At 55.5% G+C, this 25,782-nt stretch overlaps 8 protein-coding genes across 8 annotated transcripts; 5 read left to right on the plus strand and 3 right to left on the minus strand.

Moving 5' to 3' along the window:
- Positions 1-3,239: 3,239 nt before the first annotated feature.
- On the plus strand, positions 3,240-3,758 carry CH63R_08956 (Non-classical export protein; the record flags this gene model as incomplete). The annotated part of the gene is made up of 1 exon (XM_018303930.1): positions 3,240-3,758. The coding sequence occupies one exon, from the start codon at positions 3,240-3,242 to the stop codon at positions 3,756-3,758; it is 519 nt and encodes a 172-aa protein (XP_018155953.1).
- Positions 3,759-4,478: 720 nt separating this feature from the next.
- Positions 4,479-4,885, minus strand: CH63R_08957 (uncharacterized protein; the record flags this gene model as incomplete). The annotated part of the gene is made up of 2 exons (XM_018303931.1): positions 4,479-4,582; positions 4,657-4,885. The coding sequence occupies 2 exons, from the start codon at positions 4,883-4,885 to the stop codon at positions 4,479-4,481; spliced, it is 333 nt and encodes a 110-aa protein (XP_018155954.1).
- Positions 4,886-5,722: 837 nt separating this feature from the next.
- CH63R_08958 (domain found in IF2B/IF5) lies at positions 5,723-7,258 on the plus strand (the record flags this gene model as incomplete). The annotated part of the gene is made up of 4 exons (XM_018303932.1): positions 5,723-5,734; positions 6,101-6,965; positions 7,025-7,048; positions 7,113-7,258. 4 exons carry the CDS (start codon positions 5,723-5,725, stop codon positions 7,256-7,258), a joined length of 1,047 nt encoding a protein of 348 aa, XP_018155955.1.
- Positions 7,259-7,959: 701 nt separating this feature from the next.
- CH63R_08959 (FAD dependent oxidoreductase) lies at positions 7,960-9,603 on the plus strand (the record flags this gene model as incomplete). Its single annotated transcript, XM_018303933.1, has 2 exons — positions 7,960-8,217; positions 8,371-9,603. The coding sequence occupies 2 exons, from the start codon at positions 7,960-7,962 to the stop codon at positions 9,601-9,603; spliced, it is 1,491 nt and encodes a 496-aa protein (XP_018155956.1).
- A 1,185-nt stretch (positions 9,604-10,788) lies between these two features.
- On the minus strand, positions 10,789-11,664 carry CH63R_08960 (Allergen Asp F7; the record flags this gene model as incomplete). The annotated part of the gene is made up of 1 exon (XM_018303934.1): positions 10,789-11,664. The coding sequence occupies one exon, from the start codon at positions 11,662-11,664 to the stop codon at positions 10,789-10,791; it is 876 nt and encodes a 291-aa protein (XP_018155957.1).
- Positions 11,665-15,258: 3,594 nt separating this feature from the next.
- Positions 15,259-16,485, minus strand: CH63R_08961 (uncharacterized protein; the record flags this gene model as incomplete). Its single annotated transcript, XM_018303935.1, has 4 exons — positions 15,259-15,574; positions 15,625-15,738; positions 15,820-15,990; positions 16,202-16,485. 4 exons carry the CDS (start codon positions 16,483-16,485, stop codon positions 15,259-15,261), a joined length of 885 nt encoding a protein of 294 aa, XP_018155958.1.
- Positions 16,486-17,584: 1,099 nt separating this feature from the next.
- CH63R_08962 (Polarity establishment/cellular polarization) lies at positions 17,585-20,386 on the plus strand (the record flags this gene model as incomplete). The annotated part of the gene is made up of 1 exon (XM_018303936.1): positions 17,585-20,386. One exon carries the CDS (start codon positions 17,585-17,587, stop codon positions 20,384-20,386), a length of 2,802 nt encoding a protein of 933 aa, XP_018155959.1.
- Positions 20,387-22,781: 2,395 nt separating this feature from the next.
- On the plus strand, positions 22,782-24,934 carry CH63R_08963 (Protein phosphatase 2C; the record flags this gene model as incomplete). The annotated part of the gene is made up of 7 exons (XM_018303937.1): positions 22,782-22,817; positions 23,120-23,429; positions 23,542-23,615; positions 23,682-23,766; positions 23,826-24,032; positions 24,098-24,358; positions 24,555-24,934. The coding sequence occupies 7 exons, from the start codon at positions 22,782-22,784 to the stop codon at positions 24,932-24,934; spliced, it is 1,353 nt and encodes a 450-aa protein (XP_018155960.1).
- Positions 24,935-25,782: the final 848 nt, after the last annotated feature.

Below are 25,782 nucleotides of genomic sequence, written 5' to 3' on the forward strand. Positions count from 1 at the left end.
AGGGAGGGTATGCTAGTAACATGATTTGTTCCATATTACGATGAGAGGCGGCCCAACTATGCCGTTGGTAGCCACAAGTCCGCCGTTCTCCATTCGTGACCACGATGAGTCTACTGCGCTGGTGACGCTATTGAACGACACTTGTCATGCTCGATGACGATGTGCAAACCTTATGCCGAATAAATTCCTTTTCGCCCTTGCTACCCAAGAGCACCCGCGCTTTCGCCAAGATAGCGATGAGCAAGCACCGTTTCGCCGCCACAACGCTTGCTAGCGATGCGGCTTCAATAAAGACGTTGCGATTTTGGTGTTTTGTCATAGGCAGAGAGACAGATACACACACATACGTAGACACACACACACTCTCTCTCTCTCTCTCTCTCTCTCTCTCTCTCTCTGGGAAATTGTTGGTTCCACACGTAGCAATCGATGCCAAGGTGCACCGTGGTGTCCCACTGTCAGGCCTGGAAAACAGCAGAAATCATCTGATGAGTCCATTTTGGGTTCCAACTACTACCCTGCCTAGAGTTTGTATATGACTCGACAAGAACGGCCGTGGTACAGAGGATCAGACAGGCTCCATAGGTTAGAATCAGGGTTAGGTCTCGATCGAGTGAGCCGTTCAAGATCCTCCTATGGCTGCATCAATTCGTTTACAACACTCTCGAGGAACTCGTTCTCTATTTAACATCTAAGTCTGTCCCAATGGCGGACATGGTGGCAACGAGATGTCTCTTGAGGCTCCTCACAGTGCTTCTGTGGCATGCTTTCGGGGCTTCAACGGTCCGTGTCTCACCATTTTATTCAACGTTCGGCAGGTTGGTTGAACACTTGACTCAAGCTTGCGACGGGGGGGTTGGGGAGTACGGGAGGTATTTCGACGTTCTGAGCTTCGATACAGTCGATTGAACCACATGAACGTGGATAGTCGACTGTGAAGTGTTGCGGTTTATGGCAGTGGCGAGAAACGAAGAAATTCGGTGATCGTTGATAACCTCTTTCGGACTGACGCCAGCTTCCGAACAGCACAGTCCAGTAGAGGAAACATCGAGGGACACTGCTAGGACTGTGACATCGGAGATCAAGTTCCGGGTAGATGCTGCCGGTGGGCGACTCTCAGTCTGATGTAGGAGAAGACGATCAGAGTCTGGGGAGTAAAGTAAGCAGGACAGAGGGCTACTCGAACCATAACACAATTACAAAGAAGCCAGGCTCATGGCCATGGCACGGACAGGACGAGCGGAGAGTCGGGTGAGGATCACTTTTTCCGAGCGGATAGCGCCGAGCTGCAGTTGGGCCAGGACTCAAAGAGACTATGCTTTTAAGACGGGCGTTGTCTAGAGATAAGATGATGAATGTTCGCCGGAGTTTCCCATGCGCGCCGTGAAAGGACCCGCTTCGGACAGGGTTTCCAGAAGACCAAAGTCATGGATTGGAAATTGTTAGTGTTCTAGTGTTGTCAATTCTGTTGAGTATTACTCCAATTACGTCGAAAATACCCAGGCAACCCAAAATAAAAATTAACGTTCCCAAATTACTGCGGTCTGGCTTGTTTGGTGTTCGTCCTCACCGAGCCTCGCGATATCCTTCGCACTTGGAGCCCTTCCGTCACCTTCGCGCGTGTGGGTTATAACTGACTCCTGAGACTCTCGAGGTGTGCCAGTAGAGTTCGACTCTACAGGCTCGCGCTTGCGGATGTGGTGGCTCACCTTGTTTCACCGAGGAAGTCGTTGAGGATTTGATACGACGACAGCGATCGGAGCCAGGGGATGCAGATGTTTCCTTCTGGGGGTTGCTGGGCCAGGATTGTGTTTCCTTCCGGGACAGCGAATGGCCGGGGAAGGCTGCCATCGGATCGGAATGGGTTTTGCTGCAGGGACGAGGGGAGACAGACCGGCAGAAGGGGCCAGAAAGAGGGGCACAAGACTCAAAAAGTTGCCAAAACAAGAGAGAGGGACGCTGCGAGGCTCGACATCCACTCGCGAAACCAGCATTCGCCCCACCGGCAGGGAAAGTTAGTTGACAGGGGCCTTGGGGCGCCAAACAAAACGAAAGAGGGAGAGGGAGAGGGACAACAAAACTTTTTTGTCGTTTGTTCCCCCTCCTGCCAGGCGCCCTGGCTCAGGCCAAGATCCTTCAAGTTTCACTTTCTCGTCCATGGAGAACGTCGAATGGGAACGGACGTGACTCCAGGAACTATGCGAGATGCAGACATCACTCACAGCCTCCTCGCCCATTGGGGGGGTTCAAGGTTGTGTCGGGCTCGGGGCCTGGAAAGCTTCGGACATGTCGGGAGAGGCACCACCACTTTTTCCACTACTGGTTTCGTCTAGGTAGTCTGCTGGATCGCAGAGAACAACTCGCTGGGCCCAGTGGGCGACGGTTGCGGATGTTAGCTGAACGCGGCCTCGTCCAAGATGTTTAGCGGCTGCTTCGGCGCCGTCTTGGACCCTTGGATGATGCCATTGAACATCCCTAGAGACGTCAGGCGCCCGAGCACCCGAACCTGACCAAGCAGAAAGGCACAAGAGCAACAGCCCACGGCACAGATGATCCGGTACGTACCTGTCTGGTGTCCGTGTCTGTGTGTTTGTGTGTGCGTGTGCGTGTGCGTGGGACGGAAGGCATTGGCTGGTGAGGTCATACTTCCCGCAAGTGCCGATCTTCACGGAAGTCATCGAAAGGCTCTGCTCTCTGCCAGTCGACCGCTGCCGCTACCTCTGGCTCATGTCTGCGTGCAGCCGCAGCAGCGCGTGTGCTGCGCCCAGAGTCCCCTTCCATCATCCATGTAGTGTCCAGTATGCCACGGCCTGGGAAGTCCCCTTCTCGATCGAATCCATCCCGCCCTCCCTCATGCCATTAAAGATACCCTGGCCCGCTGTTGCTTCTGCTGTACGCGACCCTACTCACCCGACAACCACATCAGAAACAGCTGTATTATTTGTCCTGCGCCACCCTACTCAGACTGCTCCACGGCCGCTCTCGATTTCCGCTTCCTCATCGCATCGTAAACGCAGTCCCAGTCATCCAAGACCATTTCTCAACTGCTTTACAGAACAGACTTGCAAAGACTCATCATCACCGAGAACCGCTTACGCTGCTGCACACAGATAAGTGTGGATCCTCGGCGCATTTAGATAAATCGACGTCAACTACATTCCATTCGAACTTCGGAGAATTCCCTTACCAAAACAAACCCTACCTATCGCAATCACCGGTCCACCAGGCTGCTCGTCACAATGGAATCAATGTTGCAAGTCCTCGTCCGGGGCCTCCAGCTCCTTTGGGTCCTGCTGGTTACTGCATTGATCGGCAATGTCATTGCCCTCAACATCAACGGCGCCGGCTCCGCAATGGCTGCCATCAACTTCTCCATGTTCGTCGCGGTCGTCTGCTGGCTTGCCTCTCTGTACGGCCTAGCCGCCGTCTTCGTCTCGGCCATTTCCGTCCCCATCGTGTTGCTGGCCCTTGACGGCGCTGCTGTCCTCTTCACCTTCATAGACGCCATCGTCTTGTCGGCCAAGCTCCGAGTCGTCAACTGCGGGTCGCTGGACAGGGGCGACTTGCCGGGCGACTACATAGTCTGGGGCTCTGCCGACAATGAGAAGCGTTGCCGCGAGATCCAGGCCAGCACAGTCTTCATGTGGTTCCTGTTCGCCAGCTTCTGCGCAGGCGCGTTCTTCACGTTTATGAACTTCCGTCGCGGCGGCGGCTCTGTGCGCAGTTCTCGGCCCAGCATGGCGCAGGTCGGCGTCTAAAGCTGAAGCGCTTGACATCTCGCCCTTTAGTGGCCACGACAGACGTTGCCACGTTACAACGCAATCAGTTCGGCGTCCCTAACAGATGCCGCAACTGGGGCTTGACACGGCTTTCTTACCATTTCTTCGGATGGCTGGTTGGGTCCAACGGCATTGGCGGCAGGTTGTTTCTACCTTTCACGACGGCATGTCGTAGTAATGAATGATAGGATATGGGATACAGAGTATGGATACGGAATATGGGATGACATGGTTAGGCTGTTATGGGTACGGCGGGGCTTACAACTACAATGCTTTGGAAGCTGCGGTAAATAGCCGCAGGGCTATGAACAACTTCATGTAGTACAACACTGCGAAATGATACCACTACGTACAAGATCTGGTTTGCACTTGGCCGGAAACCTTGAAACACGTGCCGATGACCATTTGACGCATCATCCAAATGTGATGGGAGTGTCAGTGTTGTGGGCACGCAATGAGAGCACAGAAAACACAGTCGCACATACTTCTCGAAGCTGAAGTAGGTAAGACAAACGTAAATATTCAAATCTATGTGGTCAGGCTAGATGCCTCACCTCTTTAAGTGCCGCCCTGTTTGCTATGACGGCTTTCCTCAACGCCAAAATTATATGTACACGCCGAGCATTGTGTCGATGCCTCTGGTTCAATGATGCAAAGACCACGCGTTGGTGGCCGGACCTGCAGGCCTTGATACATCTCTTATAATGTTGCCGCAGCCTCTGCCGCTCCGGCAGCCTTGAAGGCGCCCTTGTTTGTCCACCGCACCTCAACGTTGTGCATCCATTCCATGTACCGTGACCAGCCTGTTGTAAACAATCGTCAGCGACTGAACAGCAACAATAGCGGCGACGAGAAGGGCAGCCGGGCTGCAGCTTACTCCAGTATGCGAACTTTCGGCCAAAGTATTTGCCGGCGAACGGCACAATGACCATGGTCAGCAGTAACTGGATCTGCTCGAGACTGCGCTCCCATTCCTCCTGGGCGTCTGATTCATCTTCGGAGTCTAGCACACTGCTAGATATTGAGGGAAGCGAGTCGAGCTCATCGTTGTCGGAGGAAGGAGAGACGTCGTCGTGGAGGACAAAGGAGTCGGTGGACGCCATCATGTCGGAGAGAAGGGCGACGTCGACTGTTTGGTCGGCGCTCGGCTGTTGAGCTTGGGGTATGCGTTCGACGAGCCGGGGGGAGTGAAAGGGAGGGATATCGGGAACAGGTTTCGGTGCCTTATTTCACGGTGGTCGACAGGCTATACAACCTGAAGGCGTGATTTGATGTTCGTAGCCGTCGGCAATACAGGGCGATCTACCGGATGGGCGTTCGCGGGGGGAGGGGTTGAATCAAGGACCGCGATGCCTCCGATGATTGAAGCCATGCAGCTGTCAGCTGGAGGTGCCAGTAAGGGTCGGAGCGCCTGGCGGCCTGGAGCTCCCCCTCTCCTTCAGCCACGGACGTTGGGATTGTGGATGATGATTGGGTGTAGTGATCGGAATAATGGGTCCCCCTCTTGCGTACTCCGGACTGGTGAGAGCACGTTGCATGCCTAGGTAGGTACCCATAAGTCACATGACTTGTTCCATCATTGAGTCACAGCCCACCGTCGCCCAAGCCTGGGTGTGCACAGCACCACAGCGAGCGACAGTACTGGCTGCTTCATTCCACCACCCTCACGTCACACTCGCATCCCTCAAGAAATCTTGCAGTGCTGCAGCCAATTCCAATCTCTCCTCTCACAAATTACGGACCAAGCTTGTCTCGTTCGACATCTACAGACCGCTCGCTTGGAACTTCTGCACTATTTGCGCCCGACGGTACGCGACCTGTTCAACGGCCAACCGTCCCCTCCCCGGACCACTCCAGAAATTCACCCAGGCCAGAACGCGCCCAGGACACGCACCAGGATACCTAACCGAGACTCTGGTTTTAGTGAGACACAGGCCGCAATCATGGATGTCGAAGTAAGTTTCCCTACCTACTTACTGTCGAGTAAGGTAGTTTGTTAGCCCTCCCTCATACGCACTCTTGAGCACTACCACCCACCGCGCACACACCACCCACTCACCCCTCCACCAATCCATCATTAATTACCCCACTGCGCTTCGAACCGGAACCAGACACGATTTGAACAGAACATTTTCCGTGACTCAACTCAACCTCAAATTGCCGAAGTTGCAATACATCACCGCCTGACGTTGTTCTCCCCTTCCCCCCTTTACGACCCTCCACTCCCCTCCGATCCAAAAAAATTTTGGTACTTTATCCCTCAACGGAAAGAGGGAAAATACCATTGTCGTTTTTTCCTTTCTCGTCGTATTCTAACATAGGTGCCTCGTCAACAGGACACAACCCCCGTTCCCGATCGTAAACAGCGTAAATCAGTCGCCTTCACGGACGAGCAAGTAGTCGTCGACGCCGACGGATCAGTCACGATGGTCAACGCCACCGAGGAACCCAAGGAGACAGCCCAGTCGCACACGCCCCGTACGCCGCCGCTTACCGCAGCCCTTGAAGCCTTACATGCTGATGCCAATTCTCAAGCTGGAGCCGAAGATGCGACGGCCCCTGCCCCCGAAGCCGCTGTCGAGGACGGCGGTCTCGACCTGTCGATGAAGAAGAAGAAGAAGAAGAAGGTTCCCAAGGACGGTGACGACGCCGCTGAGGACGCCCCTGCCGGCGAGGACGGCGGCCTGGATCTGACCATGAAGAAGAAGAAGAAGAAGAAGAAGGCCGCCGAGGATGGTGAGGAGGACGAGTTTGCTGCCAAGCTCAAGGCCCTGGACCTCGAAGGCAATCAGGAGGGCGGCGAGGCCACCGAGGCCACCGCCGACGACGGCGACATGGATGCCGGTACCGGCATCTGGCAGCACGACGAGACCAAGGCTCTGAGCTACAGCCTGCTCCTGAACCGCTTCTTCCACCAGCTCTCCCAGAAGAACCCCGACCACGCCCTTAGCGGTTCGAAGAGCTACAAGATCCCTCCCCCGCAGTGCATGCGTGAAGGCAACAAGAAGACCATCTTCGCGAACATTGCCGAGATCTGCAAGCGCATGAAGAGAACCGAGGAGCATGTCACCGCCTACCTCTTCTCCGAGTTGGGTACCAGCGGTTCCGTCGACGGTAGCAGACGCCTTGTCATCAAGGGTCGTTTCCAGCAGAAGCAGCTCGAGAACGTGCTGCGCAAGTATATCAGTAAGCTCTGGTCCCGGCGCTTGTGCCACGCTGTAACTAACAAATCTTCTTCTTTACAGTCGAGTACGTCACCTGCAAGACCTGTAAGTGACCAAAATCTCACTCCACTGTCAACACGAGCTGCAGATTGCTGACATAATCTTCCAGGTAAATCCGCCGACACCGAGCTGTCCAAGGGAGAGAACCGTCTGTACTTCATCACCTGCAACTCTTGCGGTTCGAGACGTTCCGTCACCGCCATCAAGACCGGTTTCTCTGCCCAGATCGGCAAGAGAAGAAAGATGCAGGGTTAAAAACCTGCGACAAGAAACCATGCAGCCCTACGGACGACGAACAAGAGAAGAGTTGGAGAGGGAATTTTATTCTGCGCTATTTACGTCCTTTAGCGTACTCTTGTCTGGTAGATATGGCCTTTGCTGGGCCAGCAGTGCGCGGTGCAGCAAATCAAGGGCTGTGACGCTCTCCGGGATGGCCGATGGATGGATGGCACAATAGAGTAACAAATGGCGTTTTCACCCTAAAAGTTGTGCAGAGGCTGGACAGTAATGTCAAATTGTTGATTCCCTCATTTGTGGACTCTGCATCTGAGTATTATGCTCTGAACCCCGTGGATGTCGCACCAGCAACCCGCCTGCGACGTATGTGGAGAGTACCTCATACACTCTTGGGTTTGCGTGTGCGCTGATGGGATGCAAGGCCGGAGTGGCGGGCGAAAGCCGACCGACCTCGCTTGGCCGGAGATAGGGCCGGACGCGGATGATCAACCCCCTCGCTCGCTCCTTCAACACACATACATGAGCTGGCACATGACTCAACCGACCACGCGACCAACTTGCAAACGACCAAGAATTCGAGAACATCTACCCGTCAAGGTGTCGAAGCACACAGTTCCGAAAAAGTGACATTGGTCTGAGTTTGGCCGCAACATTATCGCTCACTCCATCTACATGTACTCCTTCGCCCTCCACATCTAGGGCTGAATAGGAAGACGACCATGACGGGCGCAACCCTCCAACCAGGCCAAGCCGACCTCCCCTCGGCCAAGAGCACTGCGTCCTATTGGCACCGCGAGCCCTCAGCGGCGCTCCTCGGCCAGAGGACCACCGGTGCCTTGCCCCCGACTGCAGACATCGTCGTTATTGGTAGCGGCATCACGGGCGCCTTCGCCACCAAGGAGCTGCTAGAGCGGCAGGCGGGGAAGACGGTACTTCTCCTCGAGGCGCGGGAGATCTGTTGGGGTGCTACCGGGCGGGTGAGCCAACCTTTTCCTATTTTTCTGATTGCGTCTTGCGGGTGGTTCTTAATTCATTGGTCATTGTTTTCATGAGCATCTCATCGTTCATCCACCACCGTGATGCATAAATCCAACTGCAACCGCTCGGGAAACTAAATCCACCACTCACAGAACGGCGGCCACTGCCAGCCAGTGGCCTACAACCCCAACACCACCATCGCGGACTTTGAGCTCCGCAACTACACCCATCTCGCCGACCTTATCGCCGCCAACGCCATCCCTTGCGACTGGGTGCCCCTACAGGGCGTCCACGCCCTCCTGACGCCGGACCTCGTCACCGCCGCCGCGGAGCAGATCGCGGCGCTGCCGCCTCGCCTTTCGGGGCTTGCGAGGCTGGTCACCGACCCGGGGGAACTGAGAACCCTAAAGGTCCCCAATGCGGCGGGCGCTGTCGTGCAGGAGAGGGCGGCGAGCGTGTGGCCCTACAAGCTCGTCGCGTGGATCTTCGAGGATCTGCTGCGACGCTTCGGGCCCGGTCCTCGGTCAAAGTCCGGGTCCGGGGCGGAGACGACAGAATCGGAGAATGGGTGGTTCAACATTCAAACCAACACTCCCGTGACCCGCCTCCAGCGCCTACCCAGCAGCGGCCGCACCTCTTCTCCCTCCGGCGAGGCATCGTGGGTCGTCCACACGGACCGCGGGCAGGTCGCCGCTAGTAAAGTCCTCCTTGCATCCAACGCCTACACGAGCCGGCTCCTCCCCTCGTTTGCAGACCTCGTCGTCCCCGTGCGGGGGCAGGTCGCCGCGCTCCTGCCCGAGCCCCGCGCTGAGCTGGGGCGGAGCTACGTGTTCATGGCGAGCTCCGACGCTGCCAGGGGCGAGCCAAACCAGGACGACTACCTGATCCAGCGGCCCAGTCCCGGGCTGGAACTGATCCTCGGTGGCGGGCGGGCGCGCGGCGCGTCAAGGGGCGTGGGTGTTTCGGACGACGACAAGGTCGACCCTGTCGTCGCGGCGTACCTGCGTCGGGCCGGGGTGACGAATGTCGACCTGAGGCCTGGGGAGAGGGGCGAGGCCGGTGGCCCCAAGGAAGAGCTGAGGGCGAGCTATGAGTGGACGGGCATCATGGCCTTCTCGCGCGACGGGCGGCCATGGGTCGGCGCCGTGCCGTCAGGTCCCGTCCTCGGCGGCGGAGACGGATTGTGGGTCTGTGCTGGGTACACGGGGCACGGCATGCCGCAGGCGGCGCTGTGCGGGCGCGCGGTGGCCGGGATGATGACCGGATCGCGGGGCCTCGAGCTGGGCATCCCGGCCGAGTTCTTGGTCAGCGAGGAGAGGGCCGAGAAGGCCAGGGCCTTGCCTTCGATCAAGGAGATGGACGATCTGGACATGTTCCTCCTGTAGCCTCGTGGCCCCAGAGCCCCGAAACCCCCGTTTTCGCCGCTTGCGATAGGCGTCTTGTGTAAGACTACGGTGGCGACCTGCCGAGCATCTGGATCACCGCGCGAAGAATGGACGGCAGGGGGGTGGAAAAGGAATGTTTGGGCGCAGAGCGAGACTTGGCCGCACCGTGAGGCGGACACTGCTCGAGATCTCCGGGGAGGCGCCGAAGAGGGCGGTGGAGGAGGGAATGCTGAGGCTAGCTCGCCGGTCCCAGGGCAATCTGGATTGTTGCTTAGCGAGACACTCTGGGGAAGGTGTGTAGGGTTCATCAGCACACATTCTCATTGTGCAGCCACAGTGTAAACTGCGATTCAGGATGCTACTATCTCCTGTTTCTCGACGTCACCTGAGCCAGTCGCTGGAATGTAGTATCTGTTGCCTCTGAATAGACAGCGCCCGGGCTGTCCTTCGTATGCCGTTGACATTTCAGCGAGCCCCCGTCATTTTCATTGAAATTGAGCGTGGGTCGGCTTGGAGCTCCGCCTAATACCTAGGTAGGAGGCATGTTGTCATGTTGATCACATCAGACACTCGATCTCAAGTACTGAGACAGACATAGTGATTGACTTTCAAATATTTGCGTCCGCTTGTTATTGGGGGGGGGGGGGGGTTATTTCATTTTAATTTTCTTCTCTTATTCCGGTGCCCGTTGTGGCACCAAGCAACCCCAATTGGGAGGCTCACGAGCCTCTCCCTCGTAAATACATACATTGAAGTTTACGTCTATAAGCCGGTCGGCAGAAAATGTCCACAAAAGAAAAACACCGTTTGTTTCCGCCCAAGATGGACCCGAGAAGAATGGGATACACATCCACAGGTATATAGATAATTGTCATCACGTCATCAAAACCGGAGTTTCGTTCATTGTCCTTTGTCATACAACCCGGACCCGTGCTGTTGAGCCAGGCTCGGTCCCTCGGACGAGGCCAAAGGGGCTGATGTATAACCAAGCTTGTTATTTGTTGGGAATTCGGGTTGAGAGAAAATGATTGGAGGCTCTTTGAATTCGTAATGATTGGGAGCACCTAATGAATAAGGCGCCTCCACTGGGAAAGCGGCACATGGCCGAAGGCGAATGACGGCACGTAGAACCCACGACGAGCTCTTTGAGGCTGAATGGGGGAAAAATCATGCGCAATGGGGCGCTTAGACGAAAGACCACTCGACAGTCTGACGGCCGACGCCGAGGCTGTCGAACATCTCGAGGAAGCACTTCTCGCTGACGTCAATGTCCTCAGCTTTGCAGCCCATGCACTTGTCGCGGACAGTGGCGGTGGTAGTTTTGCCGTTGACGCTGATCTTGACTTTCCTGCCGCAGTACGGGTTGCCGTTGGACTGGGCACCCATAACAAGGTGGGAGATAGCAACGATATTCTCAGTCCGGTCCTTACCGCTGTCGTCCTCTCCGCAGGCACCCAGGCCGACGGCGTAGTAGGTCAGATCACCGGAGTGAACATCGCCGCCAGAGCCGCCTGAGCCGCCTGAGGGGCTAGTTGGTGTGGCACTAGGGGAAGCAGCCTCGGTGGTGGGCTGAGGAGCGGGGGCGGGGGCGGAAGACGTGGTAGGGACAGGCGGAGGAGCAACGTAGACGGGGGTGGAAGGCTGGACAAGCTCGGGAGTCGGAGTCTGAGGAGCGGGCGCAGGAGCGGACGTGGAAGTGGAAGTGGTAGGTACGGGAGGCGGGGCCTGCGAGACGGGCTCCTTGACGGGGGAAGCGACGGGGGAGGGCTTCGTGGAGGTGGACAAGGTGTTGTAGACGGGCTGGTTGGCAGGCTCGAAAAATTGGGCGGGAACCGAGGTGGTCGGGACGGCAGAGCTGGTGGACGAGACGTCGGGGTCGACCCAGACGGTAGTGGTCGAATCAACCCACTCGGTCACGTAGGCAGTTTCTGTAACCCACTCAGTGACGAGAGCGCGCTTCTGGTGCTTGCCGTGGACATGGCGACGCTTGTTGGCGTGCTGGTGAGGCTGGGCGATAGCAGTGGAAGCCAGGACGGCGCAAAGGAAGGTGGTGGTCTTCATGTTGGATCTTCAGAGTTGCTCAATATGCTGCGTTGTCTTGGAGACTTGTACCGTCCTCTTGGTAGTGGTGATGCTCTCTTCGGTAGCGGACGGGCTAGAAGCGAAATGAATGCGATGGGCTAAGCCTCTCAATCAGGGAATGTGCTTGTGACAGCGTGCGAAGCTGTGTCGGGTTCAGGGTCGGTGATAGGAGCTCGGGGCGCGCCTTGGTATGTACTCTTTTGAGTGTCGATGTTTGCTGGCAGGCTGTAAAGATGGGACGAAAGGGGTAGTTCACTGAACTGCTTGCTCTGTGCGAAAAGACGGGATGGATCCGTTGGCTGCTGCTGGGTACCTAGGTAGGTAGTTTGGATGAACCTCGAAACAGAGTGTTGGAAAGAATGAATGTTTGGACTGGTAGTCGGTCGAGCACTGCTCAAGGGTCCAGAAAAAAAGGAATGAATGGGTGGTTTTTTGGTCGAACAAGAGGGAGCGTTGTTGGATGGAAAGAGAGAAAAGAGAAGGACCGAAATGGAAAGTCGACGTAGGAAGCGGATGCTAGCTAGGATTTGTATCCCATGCAACGACTCGGTCAGACCCAGACGACAGGCACACACACACACACTTACAACACGACGAGCAAACAAGTTCCAGGGTGAACAGCGCGCGATCCACTTTGGGACTGGCGAGACTGGCTGACCGGGAGGGGGAAGTGGAGGCCTGCAGATGGTGGCACCAAAAACGCCGAGTCCTCGTCCTCGAAGGATACAAGCTAGTACACAGGATACTCGTACTGGACTGGGCGTAACGAGAAAGGTACCTAAGTACCTGGCTGCTGGGCCCCCTGGGGCCGCCCAGTCCAGGGGGCCGCCACGTCAAGTGCCATCGGCAAGGTACCTGACGAGGATTGAGCAAGCGCTGCGCCGTCGAAACGGATAGCGTCCAGCAAAATCGCAAAAGCCCCGAGAGGGGAGTAAAAAAAGCAAAGAGTGGAGAGAGGAAAAGAGGGACTTTGATCAATGCCTGTTTTGCTGCCATGCATCTATAACATTCGTATGGATACCACACTGTTCGACTGGGACCGTTGCCAAGTTCCAACTCCAGCTGGTTTCCTTCTGGTCCTCCGGGTCCAAAAGAAGACGTACCGACACAGGACGAGCCAACGCCCAAAGAGCGCAAGAACAGCCCCAGGATCTGTGGATATGCGTAGCGCAGCCACCACCGCTTTGCCCACCCGTAACAGCGAATCCACGCACGAAAATAAAAACAAAATCGTGCCTTGGGCCCCATTTGTTGCACAACTTGCAAGCCCCCCCCCCCCCCCCCTTCTTGGCCCTCTAGGGCTCGACCGATCCACCAGGTGAACCGGACCCCAAGCCGTTCTTCCTTGTCTGGAGGTTCGTTGGTCGGGACAAGTAGGGCGGACTATCTGCAAACTACCCAAACATCAGACAACTGAAGGCATTGGCGTCGAGGAAACACCCATCGTCCATTAGCCTGGCCAACTCATTGAATCAGCAACGTCTTGGTAGTATTGCTAGAAGCCCGGTTCGAGGACTGGGTTGGTTGCCAGGCAGCGGAAGGGATGGACAAGACGAGGTGGGTAGCGAGGCGCAGGTCGTGGTCCATGGCCGTGATGGCCGTGATGGCAGAGAACAGCCGGCAGACAGTCTCGGAGCCGTAACAGCCCTTACCAAGTCGGCCATCACATGTGCCTGGGGCCAAACTGTTCCCTTCGGCATCGGTCGTTGCGTCACCGTCTGGTGTTCTTGACGGCTGAAGCAAGCTCACTTACCCCTGCGCGACCTTGTCAAACTGCCCACTCATTCAACCCTTCCTTTCGCCTCGTGCTCTCTCTGGGCCCTCAAAATCCATTCGTCCAGTCTGTCGTTGTCGCTTGTCATTCTGTCTCGCCCCCATATCCTCCCTCGGCAATTCACAACTAGGCGAACCGCCGGAGGAGTGCTTGTTCCTTGAAACACGCGGCCACTGGGAAGAGGGCTCCAGCCTTTTCCCAGGTTCAAGAGGGGAGGGGCTTGGGGGAGAATGGCGGTGGAGAGGGGCCAGGTCCCAAGGACGACGATCAGCCGGTGGCCCCGGGGAGGGAGCCAGTGATGGGGTACCTGCTCGGCCAACAACCTTTGCGCACATGCGACTGCACGACCTCTGGCCAGGCGACGGTCTGCGGTCGAATCAGCCGGCGCCACGGCGGCTGCTATGCACCATTGACCTGACAATGCGCATGGAAACGAGGGTAAACAACCCTGTGGTCGAGAACTTGAAATGCGACCTTAGCACGCCGCGGCTGCACCGTCATCCAAAATGGCCTTCTTTCTTTTGCTGTCTGTGCCTAAGGCTTAACCTGTCCTTGCTTGGAGCGAAGGAAGGGGGGGGGGGAGAAAAGTTGGAATGATGCAACAATAGAAACGAACCGGAGAAGCGACGCCCGAGCAAACTCAGCCTGCGCGGGTTCCTTGCAGATGGATGCAAGGTACGCGCCAATCACAATTTGGCTCTGCTATAAACCCCCTCTCTAAGCCCAATCATCACAGCCCATCTAGGCCCTAGGTCTCCCCTGTCCGGCTCTGATCCCGGGCGATCAGCTAACACAGGCAATGCCACATCAGTCGACCACTCGACCACGGGGCTTGTCCAGCGATGCCAATTCCGGTTCATCTGTCCTCACCCCCTCTATCTCTTGAGTATTGACATTGGGCTGAAAGGTGAGGGTTGCTTCTGGGCCTGCCTGCCTGCCTGCAGTAGTAGTTGATGGGTATGCCGGCACGCTGGGCTGAGTTCCGAGTTCCACGACGTCGGCGGACGCAGAGATTTTCTCTACCCCAGTCGCTCACTGGGCGGATGGTTAACGACTTGCAGCAGACCTGCAGCTTGAGAGAAGACGAGAAAACCCCTCACGCCTTGGACGGCTTCAGACTCGGCCAGTGATTGAGTAATCACTGACTACCTTTGGGGGGGGGGGGGGGGGGGTCTCCCTTGCAACACTTGGCCAGAAAGGGAACAAACAGTTGTCCACCGCAGGTGCTGTGTCTCCTCAAATCTTCGTCCATCAAGAACGCAACTGGGCCCGCTGACATTGTTCTAGGCCATCAATTGTCTCCACTGTCTCTGTCGATCGACGCTGCCTCGGTCCCGTCTGCGCATGAACTCTTGATGACAGTATGGATTGTTTGGCCAAATACTCATTAACTTTTTTTGTATGGGTTTCCGGAACTCATTTACCCTGATAACTCCAACAAGTAATTCGCTACCGTCACAGTTTTTCCATATAATGTTGGGAAGGGAACATAGCCGTCAAGTGTTGTTCTCTCGAGAGGTGTACGGCATAGATCAGTCGCCTGTCTCTGCGAAGCCAACTCGACAGTCGAAACTATTTCTCTTCGGCAGCCAGGTTGAGAGCCACTTGGTGCAACAGACTGATGATCCCGAGCACCAACTTTGGGCCCACTAGTCTCGGCTTGAGCGCTCGTCAGACTCGTTGTCGTCTAGCCAAGGTCCGTTGACCCTAGCTGAAGCTTCGCCTCCACGACTCAAGCTCGGTGTTGTCCGCATCCCTTGACGACTGCCCACGAATAACACATCATCGATCGACAATCATTATTGTCGATTGCCGCTCGTTGTCGGCTTCTTACTCGTGAAGGTGTAGAGGAATAGGCCCTCCCTGCTAAATATTGGCCGATCGTCGTCAATAATCTCCGTCACTTGGAACGTCTTTTGGGCCTTCTTGAGGAATTGCATATCTGCACGTCGTCTCTTCTTGAAGCAGAAATAGACCGTCGCATCGGGCTCCAGGGACAACAAGTTTGTCAGAGTCTCCAGCAACAGCGGGAAGGCCGGCTCAAAGTAGACGCAATCAGCTGCCAAGATGACGTTTGGCTTGAAATCGACGACGTCTTGTGCCAACGGCCCGCCCCTGTCTCGATTCATTAGTAACTCGTACATCAGCTGATATACAGCACGCACTGAGCCCGCCTGAGCTTTAACTCCCACTGCATTTCTGCAGCGCAGTAGTGAATCGCTCGTGGTTTTCGAAGAATGCGATGGCCACTATGCATGTAGCCACCGCCCTGGCACCAGCTTTGTCAAAGTCCAGGGTCAGGGCCTCAGAGGAAGCTCACGCACGGCTAGATTTGGGCATCCTAGGAGGAAATTACGCACCAGTTCAGGACAAACGGTTTAACCTTGTTTTGGAGGTTGTTCAACTCGGTGTTTCTGCCCATCAGCTCGAACATTTCGTCCTGGTCTGTAAGGTACAGCGGTGTCTGCTGAAGTTCACAACCCAAAGCGACAGCGAGACCAACGAGTCCACCGCCAGCACCCAACTCCAGTCTGTTTGACCCGAAAAGCCACAAGTCAGCTCTCTCTTTCTCACACGACAAGTCTTTGGCACTTTCTTTGGCACGCAGTGTTCGGGCCCTCACAAGCACACCGGTGATGCACATGCAGCAGTGGTAGAACGTTGCGAATGGCCCCGGGAGGGGGAAGAGGGGCAGGGATCGTGGCAGACGACAGTGGGATGGGATGGAGCAAGGTGACTAACATTCTCGCTCCTTTCAGAGCTGCCCGATGGTACCGCAGCATATGTTTGGTAAGCACCATGCCTGCCGGCCAGGTCTGACCGCCACATCCTGAAGCGAGGTCTTCATGTAATTTGAGGGGAGTCGAAAGAAGACCACAAATGTTGTAGGACGACGTTTGAGCGACCTTGTAGGCGGGGAGCGGTGTGAGATCCTCGCCGATGGCCAAGGGCGAAAACTCGGGCGAGGGAGACCGGTCGGCGGACTCCATTTGCTCGGGGATGAGGGGCGTGTTAAGAATTCTCATGTTACTATGGTTTGCCCTCGTGAGAACACGAGTGAAAAGTAGGTACGGTGGGCTGAGGCGAGTCGAGCAGGATCTTGACGACACGGTGGCACAAGCAAACAAGGAGGACTTGTTTCTCTTAGGTAGGCAGTGATTTTCAGGAAAGATGCAGAGCTATTAAACATAGGAGCAAAGAGCGGTATCCCTGGCGTGGGTTTGTTCTAATTTTTTTACTGGTTGAGGCCGATGACAATCTAGACTTTCCGATAAGGGGAGGTGCGTTTGCCTCAAGCGGGGTTGCCCCTTCCTCTCTCTATTATTTGCGCCTTCCCCAGTTCGATCGCCCGGCTCTCTTTCCCATCTGGTCAACAACGACGTCTCAATTGAGCCTCACACTGATTTGGAGAGGAAGTCGGGACCAAGTGACCTCCATCATACCCTTGCAGTACCAAGCCTGCCCGATGCCCAAGAAGTGTGATTTCGGCTTGCGGTTCCCCCTTTTGATGTCTCCAACTAGAAGAAAGGTTCCGCCTCCCATGTAATATTAAAGTGACTGCGCCGACCAAAGAGGTACTCTGCTGACCCTTCGGGCGCGGAGATCGCATTCCACACGTCGCCGAAGCCCAAGTCCCGGGTGGATATGTCTCATCCCGCCTCCCTCTATTACTCGATCCCAGACCAGCTCCCAAACGCCCTCGAAGCCCTTCAACCCATCGCCGGAATGCGGGCTTCGATCAGTAGTTCCCTTCCGAACCTTCAAGCAGGGCAAGTCGACTTCAGCCACTCTGAAATTGTGGCAGCGGGTGTCTCCTCCAAATGAAGAAGCGTGCTACAAGGTCACCCACATGGAAGGGCGTCAGTAGTGTGCAGCACGCGCCCATCCGCGATTCCTTTGCGAGGGCGCGAACGTTGGCACGAAGGGAGACATCAAGCACAAGGCATCAAGAGCCATAGACACTGGGATTCGCGCTTAGTATGTCCTTAACGGGAATCGTCCTACGCTCCTCTCGTTTCTGACGAGATTACCTCCTGCTTGCCATGCCCTTCTCTGACTGATTTTGTTTTTGTTTTCCGTTTCTCTGGCTCGCAGGTGCCGCTCATTTCGTACAACGCATCAGCCATGGCACTGTACGCGATGCTGTATGTATTCCCGTTTCTAGCTGTGCTTGCGGAAGCAGTGCCAGTAGTATACTTTCCATTCAACTCCCAATTACCACCTGCGACGAGGATATCCGAACCATTTTCATACACTCTTTCCCCGCAGACATTTGCCTCCCAGTATCAATTCTCATACAGCCTTCGAAATGCACCATCGTGGCTCTCAATAGATGCCAACACCGGCCGTCTCTTCGGGACACCCCAGGATGACGATGTGCCACCAGGCGAGGTGGTGGGGATACCGGTGGACATCATTGCGACAGACAGTTCGGGCTCGGCGACAATGACAGCCACGCTGGTGGTAACGAGAAGACCAACGCCCAGGCTCAACAAGCCGCTATCCGAACAGATACAGCAGTTTGGCGAGACAGCGTCACCGTCTGCTGTCGTGGCCTTTCCTGCGTCCGATTTCTCATTTTCCTTCGCCAAAGATACGTTCTCCTACGCCGGAAATGGCCTGAACTACTATGCAACCTCGGCCAACAATAGTCCTCTGCCTTCCTGGATCAAGTTCGATGCCACCAGCCTTACCTTCACGGGAAAGACGCCACCATTCGAGTCACTGGTCCAACCGCCCCAGAAATTCGACTTCAGTTTGGTTGGGTCTGACATCGTTGGATTTTCGGCCGTCTCCGTCGTATTCTCCATCATCGTCGGCACCCACAGACTCACAACAGATACACCCGTCATCCGACTCAACGCGACTCAGGGGACCAAGGTTTCCTACACGGCGCTGGCCAGCAGTATCAAATCGGATGGCAATGCTGTTGTGCCAGCTGACCTTAATCTTACTACATCAGGACTACCGAGCTGGCTCTTGGTTGATGATACAACATTCGAGATACAAGGAAACCCTCCCGATAACGCACAGCCATCAAATTCGACGCTCATTTTCCGAGACAAGTACTCCAGCACTCTCGACATTCTTCTATCTGTCACCATCGTAACAAAAATCTTCCGTAGTACAACCATGGGGTTCGAAGCCACGCCGGGGGGGGCATTCTCATTTGATATTGAACCTTACCTTTGGGTACCTTCAGACATTGAGCTAGAAATCGACTCTCCGGAGGATTGGATCAAGCTCGAGGGACTGGTTTTATCAGGCACCCCACCCAAGACCGCGTCACCCGACAACATCAAGATCCTCGTCAAGGCAACATCGAAGAGCTCACAAGAATCCGATACGGCTACCGTGGACCTCGGCTTACTGCCCGCACCAGCTGTTTCTTCAACTACTCCTACAACTTCAGCGAAGCCAACAAATCCGGCTGTCAGCGACGGCTCAACACAAGGTCTGAAAGCCGGCTATATTGCCCTCGCAATATTGCTCCCTCTGCTCCTTCTTGCCATTATTGTTCTCCTGATTGTCTGCTGCCGCAAAAGGAGGCGGCGAGATTCCGCCCATGACAACCTAAAAAGCAAGATTTCACAACCTATACCCGGAACATTCGTGATGAACAGCGGGCCGCACAGCAGAGGCGGATCCGATCATTCCGTTGTTGAGATGATGAAGGCGCCCGAAACCAATCGGCGCAGTAGGGGGTACTTCAACTCGGCCGTACAGAGGATGAGGCAATCGAGAACGCTCTCGACCATCACTGGTTCCCGTATGTCCGAGTCAAACAACCGCTCCTCTTATCTATGGAGAGGATCCGAACGAAGCCCGACGCCAAGATCCCCATCCTTCACGTCTTCTTGGCGTACCGAGGGCGTGCTATTCCAGCCTCAACACGCGCAGCAGCAATCGACAAGCACCTACGATGGTCCGAGTGATCTACTTTCAGGCTCGTCCGGCTTTCTCCAAAGCCAACGGGACGATTCATTCCGAAGCGTATTGGACATCACCATCCCATCCATGGAGGACGAGCCGAGCAGCATCCAAGCAACGCCCGAGTTGGCATACACGAGCCCGTGGGGAGAACCTTCCAGGTTGGCTCTCGATCGGTCACTGCTACTGCCTGCCGCATCTGGTTCCGATAGCCTGGCATCCATACCAGAACAGCTCACGCCATTGGGATCGAACCCCACACATGGAAGGAGGTTCTCGCCCTCGCAACGCCCAAGGAAAAGATTCACTATCTTGAATGATTCGGGAACACAGAGTAGCTTCCGCAGCTCCAGATCCGGGTCAGGACGTGGCAGACTCGGGCGACAGGGCTCGGAGCCAGCATCACGTTCCGGTTCACTCTCACGGCCGATCAGCAGGAAGTCAGATTCGAGCCCCTTCTTCGGCGGGCGGTCGGTTGTGCCATCTCGCAACCGATACAACTTGGACAGTGACGACTCCGACTCTTTACAACCGGCGAGAGGAACAGAAAACTGGCAAACGATACCCCCTAGGGATTCGCTCGGCATCGCGTATGATGAGTTGACCCGGAGCTCTCCGTTCATGAGACATACGCCATCTCTTTCGCCTCGACCCCTCAGCATTGTCAAGAAAGATTCAGGCGGGCCGAGATATACAAGAGACAGCCGAGTAGGGAAGCAGACGCCTCTGTCACGGAAGTCGTCGTCCAGTTCCAACATCATAGCGGGCCATTGGAACCGAGACTCTTTTATGCAGCAGGGCGCTGCTGCAAACCGTCCGGATTACCCGTCGTCAAGGGCGAGTAGCGAAGTACTGGGCAAAGGGAAGGGGTTGGCCCGATACTCTTCAGGACATGACTCGGAAGGCTCTGACTGGGTGACGGAGGCGGGAACAGTGGGGAAAAAGGGTCCTCGGAGTCGGCTGAGCAGCAATGAGGATTTTCGTGTATTCATGTGAGAGGCACTCGTCCCCTCTTGTCAAAAACCACAATCGTCTCTCGTTTGGAAGCGTTGCGATTTGTTATACCCGCCGGTCAGCTCGATGCTCGGTGTCTTATTCATTCTGTTTTTTACCAGTTGTGGAGCAAGGAATTAGGGGATTTGGGATTCTGAGATAAGTGGGAAAGAGCAAACATCCACAACCCTGAACAGGGTACCCAGACCGTAATGTTGAATTGACGATGCCACAAAAGTTTATCTCGATGAATGGTTCCCCGCGGACCCCCTTTTTCCACTTCCTTTGTCGTCTTGAGGCTTGAGCAAAACAAGCCTGCCTGAAAGGTTTGGGCAGGGGGGAGGGCCATCCGCGCACACTACGCCGACCGGTGGGGGCTCAGCCACAGCTTAGCTAAGCTGTCGCAAATAGACTAGCGTCTCTTGACGCACCAGGAATGTATTACCTAGGAAGGAAGAAAACCCCACCGTTGGGCCGCCGGGGAGGGGCCACAGGGCCAAGCATTTGGGGCTTGGATCGGATTTCCCGAGGGCAGAGGAGAGCTTGGGCCTAATTTTCCTGCCCATTTTCGTCTGCTTCAGGTCTTAGCCTCGCTCGGGCCAAGAGGGAACAGAAACACTGGCACATCTGAAAAGGGGAGAGGGCGAGGGAGGGGAAGATATGGGATTCTCTGTTTTTGGGGCGGGAGGGGCCCTTGCATGAGCACGGGGCAGCAGATATGGCAGGTGGGTGGGTAGGTCGGCTTGATTGAACACGATGATGGAAGTCTGTGTGACTATCAGTTAATCACTGCAGAGGCACGAACCCATATGCTTCGATAAAGAGAGACGTTTCTCTCTCTCTCTTGAAATATACAGATCATCACGGGCTTTCTTGTGGCGCAACTCGGACAGTTAGGTAGATGGAGTTGGTACGAGGTAGGGTCAGCATCTATCCGACTTAAGTATGACGCAACTACAGGAAGAGGATGGACAGAAAATACAAAAATTCTTTCCGTGTCGGAGCCGTAGCACCTGCACCTAGGATGTCAACTGCTGATAAATGACGATACTGCAATTGCCGCTTTCCTGTGCGATCCCATTCGCCGTTCTATTGGCTGGCCTGGCCGTTGGATACTGGGGCAAAATGCAAGTTACAGCGAGAGGAGGAGAGAGAGATGGGGAAGAGGCGCGGAAAGCCCTTCTATCCACGTTTAGTTGTTAGTTTACTGACGGGATAGGCAATATTGGCTCTGCCCACAGCATTGCCGTGAAAAGTCGAGGGCTCCCTGCTCCGTCTCACCCGACATAGGCTCGAGGCAGGCCTGGTGATACTCGCAGAGCAAGTGGACCAGTTTCGGCGGCTCTCTGTATGCCCTGTCTTTCCCGGCCACCGTGAGGATAAAATACTGAGGACAGGTCAGCTTAGGCGAGGTGACTCCCTCCTATGGCATTGTTGGTGTTGTTGGTGCAAGGGGGTGGAGACAACGACACGAGCCAGCAACACAGTGCCACCTTTACCATTCAGTCATCAGTCAGGGTGTCCTTCTGACGAGTAACAAAATTTGGCCCCTTCCCTACCTACCTATCGTTGTAGTCGACTGGTAGTTGTACATACTACTTGGTTAGTGTGAGGGAGGTAGGTAGGTACCAGGAAAGGTACCTAGGCACCTACCTAGGTAGTTAGGTAGGTAGGTAGGTAGGTAGGTAGTTTCGCGAGGGGTACGTACCGTTCTGGGAGTCATCGCAGCCAGCCGCCGGGCAGTAGAGAGAAAGAGGCAAGCAACCAACCTTGGACACCCTCTCCAGCCTGGCCTGGCCTGCCTGTCCCGCCCCTTCCTCTGTTGCTGCTTGCGCCTCCCCGTACCTATCGTACAACACCAACTCCCCCGAGAGAGTACACTGCACGCGACCTGACCTACCTCTTACCTCTTGCCTTCACCATCTGTGTGGAAAACTCTTTCAACTCACAACCTCACCCACACCACACCGAGCCACGATTGAGTTCGGCTCCTTTCTCCCTCTTCCTTCCTCCCTCTCCCTCCTGCGCAACAAGACCGTTTCCGCGCAACAATTCCCTCCTCCGACCTCGACCCTTTCTCCCTCTCCTAGAAAACAATACCCAACAACACTTAGGGATCGACGCCTGTCCCCTGCTATTTCCCTTGCGATTCGGATACCCCGCTTCCTGGCCCCGAGTGTGCGCGATCTAGAACCTTTTGCTACCGCACTGCACCGCACCGCCCTGCACCACCTTCCTTCACCTCGCCTCTTTTTTTTCTCAGCCTTCTTGCGCACTGCACGACAGGCTTTGAAAACTCTTCCTGGCTGCAATATCAAACTGCACCCTACCAGAAATTGACCGACCGAACACCTGTCCACCCCGGTAGTTGTGCTGCCAACACATCCCATCCATCACCATGGGTCAAACTCTCTCCGAGCCAGTTGTCGAGAAGGTATGTCATGACCCTCCCTCCTGCGTCTACCTTGGCCCAGCTCTGCCCAGATCAGCTCTGGCAATGCGCTGTCTCCTCATCACCCTCCCTACCTTCATATTTCCTCCTGCTTTTGGACGCTGCAAGCCATGGAGAGAACCCCGAACCCCGCTTGCCTTGTCCTCTACACCCGGTGATACCGCTTGCGCTGGCGACATGGCCAGGTGGCTCGGGGAACCACATTCGGCATTATTCGCCCATGATGACGTACCACCAAACCTTTGACAATTTGCATCCCACTGATCTCATTATCATCACTACAGAGCTCGGCCAAGGGCGAAGATGAGCGCCTTCTTTACGGCGTCTCGGCCATGCAGGGCTGGCGCATAAGCATGGAGGATGCCCACACTACCGTCCTCGATCTTCTTCCTCCCGGTAGCGACGAAGCCAAGAAGCACGAGTCGAAACTCTCCTTCTTTGGAGTCTTTGACGGTCATGGTGGCGACAAAGTGGCTTTATTCGCCGGAGAGCACATTCACGACATCATCAAGAAGCAGGAGACCTTCAAGAAGGGCAACTATGAACAGGCGTTGAAGGATGGTTTTTTGGCGACGGACCGTGCGATCCTCAACGGTAATACTTCGAACCCCTCAATTCTACAACGTTCTGGGCGTCTCGGTCCTGCAGCCATGGCCGCCCATTGCCCCTGCCAAGGATGCGTGTGCTAATCTTTGGGTTTCTCCAGATCCCAAGTACGAGGAGGAAGTATCCGGCTGCACTGCCTGCGTTGGCTTGATCTCCGATAGCAAGATCTACGTGGTACGTTGGAACAGGCCGGGCCACGCGCCATGTGTCCGCATTACTGACTGACAACCCCACGAATAGGCAAACGCCGGCGACTCGAGAAGCGTCCTTGGTATCAAGGGACGGGCTAAGCCCCTGTCCCAGGACCACAAGCCCCAGCTCGAGGGTGAGTCCTCGACGCCCGTGGCATGCGCGACTTCCCAACGCTGACCTGCAACCCTCTAGCCGAGAAGTCCCGTATCACAGCCGCCGGTGGCTTCGTCGACTTTGGCCGCGTTAACGGCAATCTGGCACTCTCCCGTGCCATTGGCGACTTCGAGTTCAAGAAGAGCGCAGAGCTCTCCCCCGAGGCCCAGATCGTCACCGCTTTCCCCGATGTCGAGACCCACGAGATCAGCGATGACGACGAGTTCTTGGTCATCGCTTGCGACGGTAAGCAGAACAAGCTGGTCTTGCGTGTAGATCTGGGAACCAATGGCTGATGTGTTTTTCTGCAGGCATCTGGGACTGCCAGTCCTCTCAGGCGGTTGTCGAATTCGTTCGACGTGGCATTGCGGCCAAGCAGGAGCTGGACAAGATCTGCGAGAACATGATGGACAACTGCTTGGCTTCTAACTCGGAGACTGGTGGCGTCGGCTGCGACAACATGACCATGGTCATCATTGGTCTCTTGCGCGGCAAGACCAAGGAAGAGTGGTACGAGGAGATTGCCAAACGGGTTGCTGCTGGAGACGGACCTTGCGCCCCTCCCGAATACGGTACGACTGAACCTGAATCCACCTCTTAAGGCGTTGGACGCGCGCCGATACCTCCACACATTGTTCTGAGACCTCGCTCTCATTCCCTTTTAATACAACCGTTTTCCCCCCCTGTTACAGTACATTTGTTTCGTGTCCCAGTTTTCTTTTTCATTCTTTTAAAAGGAGGGAGAGCTGATCCGTAGCCTGCAACTAGCTGAATTCCGTGGCCCCGGAGTTCACCACAACTTTGACGACAGCGACAGCGGCTACGACGTGGATGTTGAGAATAAGGGCAAGCCCTTTGGCATTGGCGGCTACAAGGGTCGCATAATCTTCCTTGGCGACGGCACTGAGGTCCTGACTGATTCCGACGACACCGAGATGTTCGACAACGCGGAGGAAGACAAGGATCTCGAGAGTCAGGTCTCCAAGGCCTCCTCTGCATCAAGCAAGGATGGCGAGACTGATAATAAGTCGGCCACGAAGGCAGAGCAGGAGAGCAAGGCAGGCGTGGACAAGGCCCAGGAGGAGACAAAGCCGGCCGCAACTTCGCAGTCGACAGAGTCGCAGAAGATCGACAGCAAGGAGAAGTGATATCAGCGGCTGACGACGTCGACTTTTACCTTGACGAATGATGTGGCATGGACGTGCATATTGGCTCGGAAATGATCGGACTGCGCTTCCGTATGACTTAAAGAGGGCTCGAAAGACTTTACACGGCTTGGCTGGGATGGGATGAATGAATGTTTCCTCTTGTTTTCTTCATCATATTGGGTGCCTGGGCCGTCGACAGATTTGCGAGGGGTGGGAGGCTGAAGCGGTCGCTGCGGCTGAAGGAAGGAATGGCCGCTGGTTAAGAGGGCTGAGAGACGAACTCATCCATGCGTGTCGCCAGGTATTGGCCTCCATGGGCCTACCTAGTAACACGTTTTACACATGAAATCATTTGCATAAACCAATTCGCTTTTGTCGCTGAGCCATGTCGTAACAAGACTGCCCGGGGGGGGGGTCTCCAGTGTGCTAGCAAGTTGACGAGGGAGGGCGGAAGCAACTCGACGAGCCGCTCATCCCAAAACAGACCATGCCGACTTGTAGCACCGTCGTTGGATGGGGCAGGCCGACAGACCGGATGGCTTGCATCGTTCCGCGATCAAAAGTCTTCATTCGAGACGAGGTCAACGAGGTCCCAACATACTGGTTGCGGAACAACACACACACACACACACACACACACACACACACACACACGCGCGCGCGAGCGGCATTCGTCTAGATAGTGGCGGGGAATGGGTCGTCCCAAAAGAGGAAGTCAGAATGCTTAAGTTTATACAGAGTCTATGGGTATTGTCGAGCGAATAATGGGAGATGGTGGTTGTCGTTGTTGTTGTTGTCGTCGTCGTCGCTGTTATTGTTGTACAGGAAAGTTTCTTTGTACATGCTCG

This window comes from Colletotrichum higginsianum, chromosome 6 (genome assembly GCF_001672515.1).
Source record: "Colletotrichum higginsianum IMI 349063 chromosome 6, whole genome shotgun sequence".
NCBI lineage: Eukaryota > Fungi > Ascomycota > Sordariomycetes > Glomerellales > Glomerellaceae > Colletotrichum > Colletotrichum higginsianum.